Source organism: Uranotaenia lowii, chromosome 2 (assembly GCF_029784155.1).
Source record: "Uranotaenia lowii strain MFRU-FL chromosome 2, ASM2978415v1, whole genome shotgun sequence".
Classification (NCBI taxonomy): Eukaryota; Metazoa; Arthropoda; class Insecta; order Diptera; family Culicidae; genus Uranotaenia; species Uranotaenia lowii.
The window spans coordinates 118720999-118739510 of NC_073692.1; the positions used below are offsets into that span (position 1 = coordinate 118720999).

Consider the following 18512-nt stretch of genomic DNA (forward strand, 5'->3'; position numbering starts at 1 on the left):
TGACTGTGTAAAAAGTTTTGTATGGAGTTGGCGAGATGGCATCTATTGCGGTCACGGATTAGTTTGTCTGTAGAAGTTTCGAGAACAGCTTCTAGGTCGGCTATGATATGGTAGAACGGAATTTCATTGGTGTTTGTGTACGGTAGTGCAAATTTAGGTCCTAAGCTCCAGATGAGTTCGGCTTCTTTTGGTAATGATATGGTTGTAGCGTTGTGTATGGCTTTGGGATTGAAATTCGAGAGGTTTGGTTGTTGTGTTGTTGGCATTCGGGTTGCGATGTTGGTTGGTGCTGGAGTGGGTATGATGATTTGTGAATTGTTGCGACGGCGAGTAGGATGAGTTGAAGCTGATAAAATGTTGTCGAATTTCTTTTTATTGGATGTCGTAATGAGCCTCAAATGTTTCTCTAGAAATTGTCCATTTGTCAGCGGATTGACGAATAAGCTACAAAATGTTTTGAAAAATGATTTTCCCAACATAAAATTAGCTGCTCGTTATGAAAAAACTACAAGCCAACTTTTCAGTAGAACCAAAGACCCAATTCCGCCAGATATGAAAAATAACGTTGTTTACTGCATTTCGTGCAACGATTGCCCAGCGAAATATGTTGGATATAGCACCAACACGTTGAAAACACGCATAGGAGGCCATGCAAGTAATATCAACAAATTGAATCAGCTACTGACTGAATATGCCATCAACAATAGCCCAAGGAAACAACACGAAATTTCTGAACTCAAAGGGAAAACGGCTCTATTACAACATTGCATAGAGACAGAACATCGCTTCAATTTAAAAGGTACTGCCATTCTGGATGAAAGCCGTCGGGAGTCTGCATTGCCCATACTGGAAGTTTGTCACATCATCAACACAGATGCAACAGTGAATAAGAGATCCGATGTTGACCATCTGAGCTCTACATATTCCGGGATCCTCAACACTATCAAGAAAGGAAATAGACCGAAGAAAAACATACCCAAACAGACCGGTACTGCTACATCAACAACATCATTTGGTAGTGCAACCAGCTAGTGATCGGAGTGTTTGTTTGCTGAGTTTTTTTTTGAGATTTTCTTTCGTGTTTGGAGTTTGCTCTAGGCAGTAATTTTCATTTTATAAATATTTAAGTAAGCCTTTTCATCTAAGTTTTCATTTTAATATCTTTTAGCGTTTTTAATGGTAAAAAGTGTCCAATTATTGTATGTGAATTTAATTGTTATCGATCCTCCAGATGAAGAAACACAATTTTCTGTAAGTTTTCTACTGTTCTATGTTGTCAATTAGTTCTTTAAGAGATTGTAATGTTTGTTGTAGATTCCTGTGAAAAAGTTCAAATAAAGAACGAAACGTCGGAATAAGAAGAGAAGGTGTTTTGGATCCGTGAATTGACTGAAAAAGCCGAAATATTTTCCCGTTTATACAGTTTTACCAGTCGAGAACAATTATCTAGTATGAACAGCTTTAAAGCTAGAAAATTTATTAATTTTAGATAGGTTTTATCAATGGCTTTCAATTCACTTACAATTTAGTGCCTTAGTTTCCAATAATATAGTATAATCAAATAATCCTTCAACCGATATAATATAACGTGTTTAACAATCCATCCACATGCTTCCCGAGATTCTATCCCATATTGTTTTTATAGGTGTTGACGTTTTCCTCCTTCTTCGCCGGGCTTCCAGTGCCATGATTTGTTTAGGTTTCAATTATTAGGGCAGCCAGAGGGAATCGTGGCCGTAACATTCCCCCCAGCGTAAGACGAGGTCACAGCTTCTAGTTCGGTCTTACCATCATCAACGACGTCGATTACTGCTAGATTCCCTGCAGCTCGTCGAATACGGCCGTGATTCGTGCGCACCATTGCCTGTCTAACCTCCCCATCTTTTCCGGGGTAAACCTCTTCAATTTGGCCCCGAATCCAGCTATTGCGCCTTTTCTCGTCGGCCACGAACACTAAGTCACCTGGCTCGAGGGGTTTGGTTTTTTCAAACCACTTGGTTCGTCTGGCAATCGTCGGAAGGTACTCTTTCAACCACCGCTTCCAGAAGCTGTCAGAAATGGTTCTGGCGAGGTTCCAGCTATTGCGTAGACCTTCAAGTGGACTGACTGGTTCTTGTGAGGGCATCTTGGCACCCGTTGATGAGCCCAACAGGAAGTGGTTCGGAGTGAGAGCCTCTTGATTAGTCGAATCGAGAGGTATATACGTTAGAGGTCGACTGTTGACAATATTTTCGGCCTCTAGTATGATAGTTTCGAGAGTTTCGTCGTCGGGGACCTTAGGCGCATCATGAAAGCATTCTAGAGCCGTCTTTACCGAGCGCACAAGACGTTCCCAGACTCCGCCAGTATGCGGAGCCGCTGGAGGGTTGAAAACCCATTTAGTATTCGTGTTCGTAAAAGATTCGGCACATCGTTGATTGATGTTCTGCAATTGCTCTCGAAGTTCATTCGCTGCTCCTCGAAAATTTGTACCATTATCCGAGTATATCTCAGCAGGGGCCCCTCGTCGCGCGATAAATCTTCGAATGCACATTTTACAGGATGTTGTTGATAAACTATGAGCGACCTCCATGTGCACAGCTCGGGTGGTAAGGCACGTAAAAAGTGCGATCCATCGTTTCGCATGGGAGCGTTTTACTTTAACGAAGAGCGGGCCGAAGTAATCTAGACCCACGAAAGTAAACGGTCGCTGGAACGCGACGAGACGCGCTCTTGGAAGAGGTCCCATCTTCGGTTGAGTTGGATTTTTGTGGTACACCTTGCACCACTGGCATCGAGCTGTAACGGTGCGAATCAGTTTTCGCAATCCAGGCACGTAGAACTGCTGTCGTAGTTCGTTGAAAACGGTCTCGTGGTTACGGTGCAGATACCGACGGTGGTAGAAATCTACAAGAAGAAAAGTTAGACGATGGTTTTTTGCTAGAATAATCGGACACTTAGCTTCGATCGGCAGGTTGGGGGCAGCGCCGATACGACTGTCCATTCTAACAATTTCTTCTTCGTCGATATACGCCGACAATTTATACAGCGGACTAGCGATCGGCACCGCCCCCGCACGCTTGCCATTTCGGCACTTCTGCAACACAGTTATCTCATCTTGGAAGGTTTCCCGCTGAATGATTCGGATTAACTCCAGCTCTGCTTTCTTAAGATGCTCTTGTTTCAAATATTCAAGAGGGCTGACTTGGTCGTCTTCTTTCCGCGTACAAATTCTGAAGACATAGGCTATCGTACGATGTATGCGTTCCCATTTGCTGAACCGTGTATAATCCACTAACATTTCCTTACTCGTCTGATGATGAAAGCAGCTAGATCGTAGTTCTTCTTGCACATTTACGGCTTGCCATTTCTGATTTGGCCAAGTTGATTCGAGCTCCCACAAAAACTCAGGAGCGTGGAACCATCTACTACTTTCTTCGAAACAGGGGCCATGCCCCCATTTTGTGGCTTCATCCGCAACGTTATCACGAGATGAGACCCATCGCCATTCGTTCAAGTTCGTGGATGTGAGAATCTCTCCGATTCTACAAGCGATGTAGGAATGATATTTTCGAGCATCAGCATGTATCCAGTGAAGCACAGTTGAGGAATCGGTCCAGTAAAATCTCTGGGAGATCGATATTTGGTGGTTTTCTTGAATGTAGTTTGCCATTCGTGTTCCTAGAACAGCAGCTAGTAGTTCGAGGCGTGGAATCGAGAGTGGTTTTACTGGAGCTACCTTTGATTTAGCGCCTACCAAAGTACAGCGCGGAAAACCGCGATCGAAATAGCGAAAATAGATAACACAAGCATACGCTTCTTCGCTGGCATCAACGAAGGTGTGCATTTGTATTGGCTGACAAGTTTCAGGTGAACCTTGTCCGAAATAGGGTCGAGAGATTCGAACTTCACCAAGACGAGAAAATAAGTTGGTCCAGCGCTTCCAATTAGCAAACGTGCTATCATCGATTGGTTCATCCCACTTGCACCCGGTCTTCCATAGGGTCTGTATAATAATTTTCCCATGAACCACAAAGGCGGCGAGCATTCCGAGTGGGTCATACAGACTCATCACTGTACTAAGCACTTGGCGTTTTGTTGGGCGAAGCATACCATTTAGTAGTCTAGTGTCCAGTTGCGGGAGATTTAACGTAAAAGTAAAAATGTCAAGTTTAGGTAACCACCGAATACCCAACACCGAAAGAGCCTTTTCTGACGTCAGCAGACCGAAATCCTTCGAAAGAGGAGCATTAACTTCGCCGATTTCATTTAGAACGATCGTAGAGTTTGACACGAAGTTTCGTATCTCGAACCCTCCTTGAGAATGTACATATTTAACCTCTTCAACCAGCCGGATGATTTCTTCTTCAGTATTTCTGCTATCTAGGAAGTCGTCCACGTAGGTTCCATGAATAATAGCTTCAGTAGCCATTGGGAACAGGTGTTTAAATTCTTCGGCGTTGAGGTTTTTAATAAACTGAGCCGAGCATGGCGAGCAGGCTGACCCAAACGTTGCCACGTCCATTGTGTAGATGCAAGGTGGATCTGAGGGGTTGTCTCTCCAGAGGAAACGTTGTGCTGATCTATCTTCTTTTCGTATTTTGATTTGGTGAAACATCTCTTTCACGTCGCCACATATAGCGATTCTTCTGGCTCGAAACCTGTAAAGAACGGACGGTAGTGGTGTTAGGAGGTCCGGTCCCTTAAGTATCATCGAGTTGAATGAGACGTCTTTTACTTGGGCTGATGCATCCCAAATTAATCTTAGCTTTTCAGGTTTTTTGGGATTTGAAACACACCCTAGGGGCAAGTACCAAGTTTTGTTGGGGTTTGCCGACTCGATTTCTGAAGCCGTTGTTTTGTGGGCGTAGCCTTTCACCAAGTAATCTTCGATTTGTGCCTTCACTTTGCGTACAAGTTCAGGATTTTTATAGATCCTTTTCTCAAAACATTGAAGACGCTTGACCGCCATTGGAAAACCATCAGGGAAGGCAGCATTCGCGTTCTTCCACAACAACCCGGTTTCGAATCCTCCGGGGATACGTCGACTTGTAGATTCTAAAATTTCACGGGCTTGTTTATCCTCTCGGGACTCTAGTGTTGGTATATTTCCTACTACCCCCAAGTTATCTACCATGATGTAATCTTTCACCAAATCATGAAGAAAACGGTCTTCTTTGATAGAACAACTATGTAGTACATGATGGGATCTCTTTTCAATAGAATCAACAACACCTCCGTATAAGCACCACCCTAGCCGTGTTTTCGTTGCGATGGGGTGGCCCTGAAACCCTTCACGCACCTTGAGTGGAGTTGCTAAATGAACATTTTCGAGCCCAATCAAGATCTGTGGTCGGGCAAAGCTATAATCTTGAATAGGCAACCCCTTTAGATGTTGGTAGTTTGCGACCAGTTTTTTTGTATCAATCGATTGGACGGGAAGCTCCAAGGCATCGACGGTTCGTGCATTCTTCAGGACGTACTTCATGCCTTTCCCCTTCTCCGATATTCCCACTTGAACTGTCTGGGAATTGTCTTCAACACGGGTTACATTTCCAGTCCACTTCAGATGTAAAGGGTCTGGAAAGCCTTTCAACTCCAGTTTCTGCGCCAGACTTGTCTCTATCATCGTCACTTCCGAAGCTTCGTCGAACAGAGCAAAGGTATCAACTGATTTAGATTGGTTGTATATGGTAACTGGAAGAATGCGATAGATAACAGAACAGTTAACCCTGTGGTGGTTTTGTGGACTTGGAGGCGGGAGAGATGGTTGACTTTGTGGACTTTGAGGCGAGGGAAAGTGGAGTAAAGGGTGATGACGTATGCGGCATCCTTCGTATGTGCATTCCTTTGGACGGCGGCATGGCCACGGAGAATGAGCCTTTAAACAGCTTCTACACAAGCCATAGATGCGAACCATCTTCAAGCGTTCTGTAAAATGCGAGTTTTGCTATCTAAAGGAAATCTCCATTCCGATATTTTCCAACCGCCTAAATATTTACTAGGATGCTTTCTGCTCGCGCGGACCTGCATCGCCAATTCGATGAGCCTTTTGACTGATTCGACTGCCGAGGAGAGAGGAAGAGGAGGTCGAAGAATGAGACGGATATTGTATGTCGACTTACCGAGGGGTGCTCAAGAGTTAATGTCGCCTTGCGTGTTGTAATACATTATTCTTATAAATGAACCCCTTACATTCCCCTTCTTCTCCATAAAAAATGAAAAAAAAAATCTACGTGTATTGTCGCTGAATCCTAAACTGGGGTTTCCGCCAATATCAGCGCCGGCGACATTAACTGGCGACTATCGAAAAAGTTCCTAGTGCTGGAGCCAGTTCAACAGAAAGTGTTGCCTCTTGCTGTTTGCTGAGCTAATATTTTCCAACATCGCTAAATGATACGGTTCTCAAAAATCAACGCAAAAAAAAAAAAATCGGACTTAAACTAAACTAAACTCCATCGAAAATGGTGTATTAAAAAGGTACGAATCAATCTACTCCATAGACTTCTCAATGACAATTTAATTTTACTTGATACTTCAATTTTGTGGCCTCTGCCGGGTTATACATCCTTGAAACAGAAAGTGATGTCGAATTATACTGAACTTTATAACGCTGGGTTTTGTACTTTAAAATATGTAAACACTATCCAAAAAAAATGTGTATTGTACTAGAGAAAGCTGTAATGCATCTCTTGATTAGTGAATATTCGATTAGCTTTAATTTGAGTTGACTTCCAGGTTTTTTTTTAAATAAAGGTTCAACAGCTCAAAGCATGCCTCTTCATTGTTAAAAATGTGTATGTGGATGATAATATTTACACCGTTTTCAAATGTGGTACCCGATAACATTATTTCTATCTAGACTAGACTGAATTAATTTTATCGTGTACGTTTGTAAATCAACAAACATATTTTGCACACAGTCGTCGTAAAGGATGGGAAATTTTTGTTAGCTGAAGCTGGATTCGTTCATCGGACACTCAACTACCCCTGAAAATGGACTCTCCCGTCAACGCCCGGTCTTCACAGCAAAGCTACTCCACGGAATCCCGACGAAATTATCATCCTGTGCTGCTGGGTGAAACAAAACGACTCGAAACAGGAATCAAAAAGAATCACCATAGCTCCAAAACCTCCAAAACAAAGCACCGAGACTCCATCAACAGCACCTAAGCCAAAAGCTACCTCGCTATGTCCCTTATAGCTCCCGCTCCACTTCTGGAAGAATCCCTTTCTCAATGAGTCTGTGAATGAACCCATTTAAGAGGCAATGGCATTAGTGAAAGGTAGATTCATTCTTGGACCTAAACCCTTAGGAACCACAGACGATTTTGAGCAAGGCGCCGCCCTTTACTATGCACGACAGTCGGCGTCTCCTGCTGGGACTGTGACCTTAAACTCAGCTTATCAAAGCGTGGAACCTTAACGCACTACATTCAGCAAATACTGTCCTGTTTCGACAATTTAACAAGCTTATTCAAACCACACGACTCGGCATAACACTCAACAGCTCCAAAGGTTTGAGCAGCGGTACCGTGAGAGACGGTTCAGAAAACGCTTTCCTTGGTCACAAATCCTAGTTTCAATAAAAAAACCCGATTTAATACACTTGACAGTGGATTGTAGCCTTTCTTTCAGCCTGTAAATTAGATTTGGGTACATATAAAACAAAATGAATTATGAATTATGATAAATGAATTTCATACGCAATAAATCCAAAATGAATTTAGGAATTAAAGATTCAAAGTTTTTATTAGGATAAAAGTATTTTTATATAATCATAATTTTCATATAAATAACCTTATTTGCAACTCGTTGGAGATTTTTGAATGACTAGATTCTGGAATAACTCAATTTACTCCTTTTGGAGTTACAGCATATGATATCTTCAAAATGGAAGGGGTATAAAAATTAAGAATACAATTTGAAAAAAGATGCCTGACCATGTATTTCAAATAATTCAACCTCTCAAGTAGAGGAATCAAATACATAGATAAAATCATTGGAACAAAATTTCAATTGCTAGAGTAAAATACGATACCAAAATGCAGAAAATCGGTAGAATAAATTTTGAAAATTAAAAGTATTGAAAATTTTGAAAGCGTAGTATTTTTAATTTTGTTATTTTGAGATTTTTATCCTGTTTTGTTGATTTGGTCTATTTTGTTAATTTTGTTAATTTGGTCATTTTTTCAATTTTGTCAATAATGTAAATTTTTTCAATTTTCATAATTTTGTCAGCATTCTTAGTTGATAAATTTTGTCAATTTAACCAATTTTCTAGATTTTGTCAATTTTGTCGATTTTAACAATTTTCATGATTTTGTCAACTTTTTCAAATTTGAAAATTTTGTCAATTTTGTCAAATTTGTCAATTTGGTCAGTTTTGTTAATTTTGTCAATTTTGTCAGTTTTATCAAATTAGTCAATTTAGTCAATCTTGTCAATTTTGTCAATTTTGTCAATTTTGTCAATTTTGTCAATTTTGTCAGCTTTGTCAATTAAGTGTATTTTGTCGATTTTGTCATTGTCAATTTGGCCAATTTTCTCAATTTTGTCAATTTTCTTCGATTTTGTAAATTTTGTCAATTTGTCAATTTTGTCAATTTGGTCAATTGGATCAATTTTGTAAATTTCGCCAGTCAATTTTGTCAATCTTTTCAATTTTGTCAACTTTGTAAATATAGTGAATTTTGTCAATTTTGTCTTTGTCAATTTTGTGAATTTTGACAATTTGGTCATTTTGGTCAATTTGGTCAATTTTGTCAATTTTGTCGATTTTTGTCAGTTTTATCAATCTTGTCAATTTTGTCAATTCAGTGAATTTTGTCGATTTTGTCATCGTCAATTTTGTCAATTCTGCCAATTTTCTCGGTTTTGTCAAATTTATAAATATTATCAATTTTTATGATTTTTTCAGCTAAGTTAATTTTGTCAAATCAATGAATTAAGCCAAGTTTGTCAATTTCGTCAATTTGGTCAATTTGGTCAATTTAATCAATTTTGTCAATTTTGTCGATTTTTGTCAGTTTTATCAATCTTGTCAATTTTGTCAATTTAGTGAATTTTTTCGATTTTGTCATCGTTAATTTAATCATTTTTATCAATTTTCTCAATTTTGTCAGTTTTATCAATCTTGTCAATTTTGTCAATTTAGTGAATTTTGTCATCTTTTTTGTCAATTTTGTTAATTTTGTCAATTTAGTCAATTTTGTCAATTTTGTCGATTTTGTCAATTTTGTCAATTTTTTCAAGTTTGTTGATTTTGTCAGTTTTATCAATATTGTCAATTCAGTTAATTTTAATCCAGTTTTTCATCGTCAATTTGGTCAATTTTGCCAATTTTCTCGATTTTGTCAATTTTATAAATTTTGTCAATTTTATGATTTTTTCAATCAAGTGAATTTTGTCAAATCAATGAATTATGTCAAATTTGTCAATTTCGTCAAATTGGTCTATTTAGTCAATTTTTTTTTCTGTTTCTTCAACTTTGTCAATAATGATTATTAGGTTTTTAGCTTTATATGCATGTTCCAAAAAAAATCCCAAATGCTTCAAACTCTACTATGGAGGGTTTGGTGGCGCTACTGTTTGGTTGTCATCTTCCATTGGCTTCAGCAAGTGAAAGTTCAGATTGACCTCCAAGCCGTCATCGTTTTTCTCTAGACACCAACCCCAACAACAACAACGCAACGTTAGATCTGAAGAGAGGAAGAGAAAAGGGAACAAAAAAACAAGCTCGAGAGCTTAAAGCTCGAGAGGATTCAGTAGCATTTGTCTTATTAGATTTAATTTGCTTTCACGGGCGAAATACTCTCCTGTCGTTGCTGCTTAAGAAAAAGCTTCGTAAGCACGACCGGCAAGTGAGAAGATGAGAGGATGTGCATACATCGTCCGCGTACCCGTGTTGTTTTCCCCTTCTCAGAGCAATCTGTTCCTGAATATAATGTTGGGCGAAGTTACTATCGCTTTCGTACCATGCAGTGTGGGCATGACGTACTCACCAACGACTTCACAAATTTCGGGGTCGTACCCCTTGGTGAAAACCATTATATAATTTATAATTCGGAGCTTCGGTTCCGAATTTTTTGAAATGGTTCGGTGTAAACTGAATCATTAAAATGAAAAAATTTCAATCATTGGCCGGGAAAATATAAACTGGCGTCTTCCTCCCATACGGTTTCTGTCACCATGACATCAAACCTGAGAGGGAGTGAAGCCTGTCTGTTCCCCCTTTCACACATCGACAGGTCCATACTTTTCGATAGCAAGCGCGTATCTATGACGTCACATATAATTTGACGTCATATATACGATAATCTTGATTTTAGTGATTGCTTGTTGTGGCCAGCCAGCTAAATTGACACGTTTTTTGGTGTGATGATTTGATGATAATTACTATGAAAATTTATTTTTCAAACTATTTTGTTTTTTTTTCTTTCTTTTATACATTGAAGAGGGAAAAAAATCAAATTTTTTAAGACAAAAATCATTTTTATTGTACTTCCCAGTTTCGCAAAAACGTAGTGACAAAGTTTATAAAAAATCACACCAATACATACAAATACACTGACATCGTCTGAACTCGTCGAGCTGATTCGATAGGTACCTATAAAGGTATATCTAAGACCCATAATTAATGATCTCCCAAATCGACCGATAACTATACCTTTCTGAAAGAAAGGCAAAAATCATACAAACTATACTGCAAAACTTACTAACTGTACTTAGTTTTATCAACTTAAAGCTAATCGAGTTTTGCGAAATGTACTCGTAAGCAAACAGACAGCAGTAAAACTCCCACGCTGATTTAGACACCTGTTTATGTAATGTAATTGATTGTATGGCTCAATTAGCGTTTGTGGGAAATTATATGAGAACAACATAGCCAATCACAAAAAAAAACGAAATAATGAGAATGATTGCTGTTGTTAAAAAAAACTCATGCTCCAAAGTTTGAATTCAAGTTGGAATCGTCTTAAAGCTACGACTAAGGATCTTACGTTTCCTGTCTTGTAATCTGTTGGGAACTTTCCGAAGTACCATCTAATATGCTAAAGAAAGTGTTTTAACAATCTTCAAGACAATGCTCATAAAACTGCATCCAATTATAAATTGCAACAAATATCCACATCAGCCGTTTTTGATCATGTGATTCGGCTTACTTGTCAACAGGCAGTTGATATCATTTTATCAACAATGAGGAGCTACTAAAAATTAATGCACAATGAATTTAGCTAATTTTCCGCAGCTCAGTATAATATGCTTAAAATTTAATAAATTTATTAAATTGCATCCAACTCAAAATTACAACAAACAACCATATCGGCTATCATTAACCATTTCATCAAGCTTATCAGCTCCACAAACAATTCTAAATCATTCCGCTAATAAAGATTAAACGTGGGACTTAAACTAACTAGTCAAAATCAATGCCTTCATTTCGGTAGCCACTGTTCATCACCCAAAACGAAGGATGAAAATATAATGTAACAACGATAGCTGGCCTTCGTTGTCTTAAGCTGGCTTTTATTCCCTGAAACATCGGAGGGCATTCATGGACTAGGTTGGCAATTTTTTTGCTAAATTTAAGCATGTAAGTGATTTGTGTATGGGACTCTGGTTGGCGTACTTAGTTTAGAAATATGCTGACAACCTCAACTTGAGCTGGCATTCTTCGTCTTAGAAATGTGCTGGCGATTTTTTAAATTTATTTGATCATTCGGATTTTAACATCTGGATGTCATTCATCCCTCAATGTGCTGGCGAATCTCGCCCAGATTGAAATATCATCCTAGGCTGGCGTACTTGCGCATGTATTCCGAAAACAGCAGTAAAAGCAAAACTTACGATCAGACTTTTGTCCCGAGTTAACGCTTTTCGTCCAACAACATTAACGCGTTTCCCATGATAGAAACTACTAGTGTCTTCTAGGCGACGCTACTCTCCTTTCCTATCGAAAGAAAGCATGATGTGGCTACTTTCGCATTACCTGAACCTCGTATATTACATGACCCATCTTAGGACCAAATTTATTTTTAATTAAGTAACAACAATTCAGTTTTACTGACCTGATCATCCTTTTATATTTTTTTAACTTGTGGTATTCGTGAATTCAATATTTATAAATTAAGCTATTGACTGTACAAGTATTGATTCAGAACCTGCTGGCAGTTACTAACTATCGTATCGATGGATCCCATGCAATCGGCATATCGTGAAATCTTGTTTAAAGATTGTTTCTCCTTAGGTGACCATAACGCCGGGAATGATCTTTCAGGACTTTTCAATTGGCGTTCGACTTTTCAGCTGGCGTTTCCACCTTAAAAAACTGACAATATGACTGTCTTGAAGCTGACGTTTACTCATGAATAGCTGGCATTTTGCCGGGTAAGCTGGCGTATTCACCAAGGACTAACATTTCTGCCGGACAAGCTGGCGTACTCGCCGGAAGGCTGGCAATTCTGCCGGATTAGCTGACATTTTCGTCGGGTAGCCTGGCATTTCTGCCGGATAAGCTGGCGTACCCGCCGGGGAACTGGCAATTCCGCCGGGTATGCTGGCGTACTCGCCGTGGAGCTGGATTTTCTGCCGGATTAGCTGGCGTACTCGCCGCGGAGCTGGCAATTCTGTCGGGTAAGCTGGCGTACTCGCCGGGGAGCTGGCATTTCTGCCGGGTAAGCTGGCGTACTCGCCGAAGAGCTGGCAATTCTGCCGGATAAGCTGGCGTACCCGCCGGGGAGCTGGCAATTCTGCCGGGTAAGCTGGCGTACTCGCCTAAGACCTGGCAATTCTGCCGGATAAGCTGGCGTACTCGCCGGGGAGCTGGCATTTCTGCCGGGTAAGCTGGCGTACTCGCCGAAGAGCTGGCAATTCTGCCGGATAAGCTGGCGTACTCGCCGGGGAGCTGGCAATTCTGCCGGGTAAGCTGGCGTACTCGCCGGGGAGCTGGCATTTCTGCCGGGTATGCTGGCGTACTCGCCGAAGAGCTGGCAATTCTGCCGGATAAGCTGGCGTACTTGCCGGGGAGCTGGCATTTTTTTTGCTTCACTTTTCGCTGACTTTTCTCTCTAAGATATTAGCTTGACTCTCGCTAGTGTTATCATTTCACAACAACTTCAGTTGATACTTAGCCTAATTCAACTCACCTTATTTGCTTTCAGCTGGTGCTTCTACCTTAGAACGACTTTTCACAATGTTTCACAAAAACAATCGGGATCACTTTCTTCGAAAACCGCCATTTTTTTCCAAATGGACCTGGAGATTTCCTTTAGATATTTCAGGTTGTAAATTTATTTCAATAAAATAAAGGTCCTGTCACGGTCGCCAATGTAAAATGCGAGTTTTGCTATCTAAAGGAAATCTCCATTCCGATATTTTCCAACCGCCTAAATATTTACTAGGATGCTTTCTGCTCGCGCGGACCTGCATCGCCAATTCGATGAGCCTTTTGACTGATTCGACTGCCGAGGAGAGAGGAAGAGGAGGTCGAAGAATGAGACGGATATTGTATGTCGACTTACCGAGGGGTGCTCAAGAGTTAATGTCGCCTTGCGTGTTGTAATACATTATTCTTATAAATGAACCCCTTACACGTTCGTCAACCGAAATATTGTTAAACTTATCGCACTTATCTGCCCAGTGATTTCCTTCATTGCAGACCGAGCAAACCCTTCCGCTGCGCTGTGTCATTGTAACTTCACTTGGTCCTTCTCCTGACCGGTAGTCGCTATGATGAGCACAATTCTTTGGTTTTGCTCCAGCTCCTCGCGACCTATTTTCTTCTGCTTTCGAAGACTTATAGTTAGTTCCTGGTGCTGTGTAGACGGTGACTGCACTTGCTTTGCGAATTACTCCGGAAATGAACTTTCCAAACAACCCCAGGTCGACTACCGGAGCTGCTTCAATATATTCTGCCCACTTATACTTGATGTCTGATGGAAGCTTCTCGACAAACTCTTGAAGCAATGTTTGATTCGACAGATGTGCTTCAAGTCCTGCTGCCACTAGGTGACTGCAATAATTTTGAATCGCCAACCCGTAGGAAATTACCGTTTCCAACTTACCCTCCCTTGGGGCTGGAGTGTTCCGTATTTTGACCAGAAGAGAGCTGATCAGCGTTTCCGGTCTGCCGTAAAGCATGCGCAGAGTTTCCATCAAATGTGGAACCATGTCCGGTACTAGAAGACTGCTTCGTACTGCTTCTAAAGCATCACCACTTAAGCTGCGTTGTAACCGAAGGAGATTTTCCACATTGGAAAATCCACATTCCTTATTTCCGATCTCGTAGCTACTATAAAACACGGGCCATTCTTCTGGGCTACCCGTGAAGGGAGGTAAGTCCTTCGGTAGGTATTGACGAGCCACGAGCTGGGCTTCAGTATGTGTTCGTCTCCTTGGCGGAGTTTGGTCTTCTCGATCTTGCTGATGAGGCATCGGAGTAGCAACCTCTTGGCCACTACTAACCGGATGAAGTTCCGAAATGTCGAACTCTGGTTTTCTTCCAGGTGGTTTGTTAAGGCTCGTTGAGTTCATCGGTGGATTTTTTTTGAGCACCGGTTCTTGGTTTTCGTCACCGCTAATGGATGGCAGACTTTCTACCCATTCTTTGGTTCGTGTGGGTGGAAAACTGCTTATACCGCTTCTTCGGCTGCCTGCTTCGTCGATTTGCGCACTTAAAATTTTATGCTTTTTCTCCAGGTACATTTCTTCTAACTTCCGAAGGGTTTCTTGACGAGCCTTATTCCGATCCAGTTGGGATTTTGCGAATGCACGCTCTTCTTCGCGGCGCTTTAGCTCAAGGGCGGCTTCTTCTTCTTCTTGGCGCTTCTCCTCCTCAATCCGTCGAAGTTCCAGCTGCCTTTTTTCCTCCAACACCTGCAGTTCTAGAGCCGCTTTCGCAGCGCGCGTAGATGACGTGTTACTTACACGAGATATCTGGGATCTACCATCGACACTTTTCGGAACACCTTCCGTCGTATCTTTCCCGCCCTTTTCGCAGTCAGGACATCTCCACGGACGATCTGCTATAGAATCTCCCACGCCAACACAGTCGAAGTGAAACCATCCAAGGCATTTTTCGCATTCTACCATATTTGGAGTATCCGGGTTCTTGCATAACTTGCATGATGACTTTGGACGGTTCCTCGTTCCGGGCATCTCGAAATTAGATCTGCGACTAACTTGAGGTTTCAAATACGTTAAATTCTTTAAAGTTTTGTCACGGCTCGACGTCGTGACAAGGTTATGTGATTCGGTCGGACAAAAAACACTTTCCCGTAGCAGTATGAACAGCTTTAAAGCTAGAAAATTTATTAATTTTAGATAGGTTTTATCAATGGCTTTCAATTCACTTACAATTTAGTGCCTTAGTTTCCAATAATATAGTATAATCAAATAATCCTTCAACCGATATAATATAACGTGTTTAACAATCCATCCACATGCTTCCCGAGATTCTATCCCATATTGTTTTTATAGGTGTTGACGTTTTCCTCCTTCTTCGCCGGGCTTCCAGTGCCATGATTTGTTTAGGTTTCAATTATTAGGGCAGCCAGAGGGAATCGTGGCCGTAACAGAAAGAGTGGGTATAACATGTTTTTCGTGATGAAATAAAAAAGCATTCATGGGAAATTATTTTTAATTTCTATGAATACGAACCTCATAACTACCTATAAGTGTTTCAAAAATATGAAAAAGGGAAACACAGTAAATATTCTCATTCAAACTTGCAAAACACTAACAAAACTTTCAAAGCTTACATACATGGCACATGGCACAACATGGGTAAAATTTTCTCAAAATAAATATATTAAATATATTGAATACAACGCTACCAAAATTTCGTAAAGTCAAACGACTCATTTTGATTCATATTTTGTGCAAACCCGAGCAAGGCCGGGTAAATCAGCTAGTAACTACATAAATTTCCTTTTTTTTAAGTGACGAAAACTACACCGATTGGGTGTTATCCGACAGCTTATTCGTACCTATCGGAAGAAAACAAGAGGAGGCAAGATATTACGCTCACAGACTTCAAATCGTTTCCAGCGACAATGTTTTCCAGTTCTCTAATTGGTCAATATTACTCAATTCCTATCTGATTTTCAGCCATCTGGACGCACTGCTGTAGCAGAGAGAACGTGACGACGATTTCTCACTTGAAGCAAACAGAGGAGCAAAATCATTTCAAAATGAACAAATATGGCGGACTTTCTATCATATCCGATTTAAACTGACTTCAGACGACATTTTTTACGATCGATTGTAAACGACTTCAGTTATGATTTGTTATACGATTTCATGTTTGGACCCTTAGGACCCGAATTAAACTATCTGGTGTTCAAATTTGAAACATCTTGGTAAACAGCTGCGGTACGTCCTGTGTAGCGCACGAATGGATGTATGGGTATATCTTACATTCTCTCCATGTGAATGGAATAAACGGATACTGCATCATCCCACACAAGCGTGCAGTGATTCAGTCAGTCGGTCGGTCAGCGAGCCAGCTGAGTGATGCGTGCCGTTCCCGCTGCAGTTAGCGATCCGATGGCCCACTAGTGCTGTTTCCGAGCTTCGGAGCTCCGGACAGGTCTGCATATTTGGCGACCGTGGCAGGTAATTTCTCTTCAAAAACAGAAATTTTTGAAAAAAAAAATTGAATCGAAAAAGTGTGGTCAGCGATTGATTCACGCTTAATTCAGTTTAATCATTCTTGCCTGAAAATCATACAGTTCATTAATTACCCATCGATAAAAAAAAACTGTGGTAAAATAATTGAAAAACTCATAATATGAAAAGTAGTTGAAACAAAAAGCTTCGCTGTTGGATGATTTTTGGAGGCTACCTAGATTGAAGTGAAAAAAAACTGAAAACTTAACATATTTACATAGTTTTGGAAATAAGCGGGTTATGAAACATTGCCAAAACTGGAAATAATGAATCCAACTTCATTGAGAAGACATGATGAAATATAAAGTGATATTATAAACGAGTCATAAAGACAGCTTTATCATGTTCACAATTTCAAGCGGGTTGAGAGGACAGCTTGAAATTGGATGGCGAGTTGAGAGGACAGCCTGACCGTATCGATAAAAATTTCAAGCGAGTTGAGAGGACAGCTTGAAATTTAAAAGTGAGTTGAGAGGACAGCCTGAACGTATCGATAGAAATTTCAAGCGAGTTGAGAGGACAGCTTGAAATTGGAAGGCGAATTGAGAAGACAGCCTGTGAATTGTGGGTTTGGGAGGACCGCACAATCAAAAGAACGTGTCGAGAGGACAGCTGTATTGAAATAATTGCGAGTTGAGAGGACTGCCATTGAATTGCCAGATGGGAAGACTGCAAAATACAACCCGCGCGTTGAGAGGACAGCTGTATTTTATTACAAGGCAAGTTTAGAGGACAGCCTGTGGATTGTGGGTTCGCGAAGACCGCAAAATAAAAAGAGCATGTTGAGTAGCCGCTACATCGAAAATAACGTGATAAAAGGTCTGAATTTTAATGTAAAAATTACATTATGTGAATGGATGTAAATGTAAAGATTTTATAATGAAATGTAGAGATGATAATATGATAAAATGAGATAATCGAACGATGAGAACAACGGGAGATGATAGCCCAAGCAACCAAAAGTCACATATTTACTTTAATGAATGCATTGAAAGTTACATATTGGCTGACGGAGAGAATCAACTGCCCATTCCGCTTTAGTGAACTTTATGTACTCATTAATGAACTTGAATGTTGCAAAAGTGATTAATGTGTACGTTGTATTTGACTTGTTTTGCCCAATTCCCATGAGTGAACTATATGTACTCATCAACGAACTTGAAAGTTGCAAAAGTGATATATACGTACGCTATACGGGACTAAAGTCACATAAAGGGCACAAAAGTGGTGCTCAAAACGGGACTTGGTAAGTCACATAAAGGGCACAAAAGTGCTCAAAACGGGATTTGATAAGTCATAAAAAGTGCATTGATGTGTGTGTGTGTGTGTGTGTGTGTTCCTTCCAACGACCCCCTGAGCTGGCAGGTATGTTATGCAAAAGAGTGAATTTTAATCATTCTGATTAAAATAGTTCAATTGCGGGTGCTGGTGGTGTTAGCTCTATTGAAATTTCAGAAACCCATTTCAGAATGACAGAGACCTAGCTGCACATTCCGAGGTTACTTTCCTTGTCAATAAGCCCCGCCTGATCATAGCCGCATGACCAAATGGGTCATGTAATTATGATTAGACTTTCCAACTTTTATTGTTGACATATTCGAGTAGTAACCACATATAATTGCTCAATTATATTAAATTAGTACCCTAATATATCCAATAAAAGATGGACGTGTATTTAGTTAATGATTTAATTCATATATGAGATTTATTATATTGTATGTGTTGAATAAAAAAAAATAGAAAGACAATTTTTGAAACAAAAATGAATATGCTACTTAGCGGAGCTGGAATGGAAATATCGTTAATATACGTACAACATTTTTTGAGAATATTGATTAATTAATTGTATACATAATAATTGA

General features: G+C 40.2%; 1 protein-coding gene across 1 annotated transcript; it reads right to left on the reverse strand.

Annotated features, from left to right (window-relative positions):
• Nucleotides 1-1702: 1702 nt before the first annotated feature.
• Nucleotides 1703-15072, reverse strand: LOC129741806 (uncharacterized). The gene is made up of 4 exons (XM_055733597.1): nt 13573-15072; nt 12399-12579; nt 4794-5676; nt 1703-4640 (listed from the first exon to the last, which is right to left on the reverse strand). The coding sequence occupies exons 1-4, from the start codon at nt 15070-15072 to the stop codon at nt 1703-1705; spliced, it is 5502 nt and encodes a 1833-aa protein (XP_055589572.1).
• Nucleotides 15073-18512: the final 3440 nt, after the last annotated feature.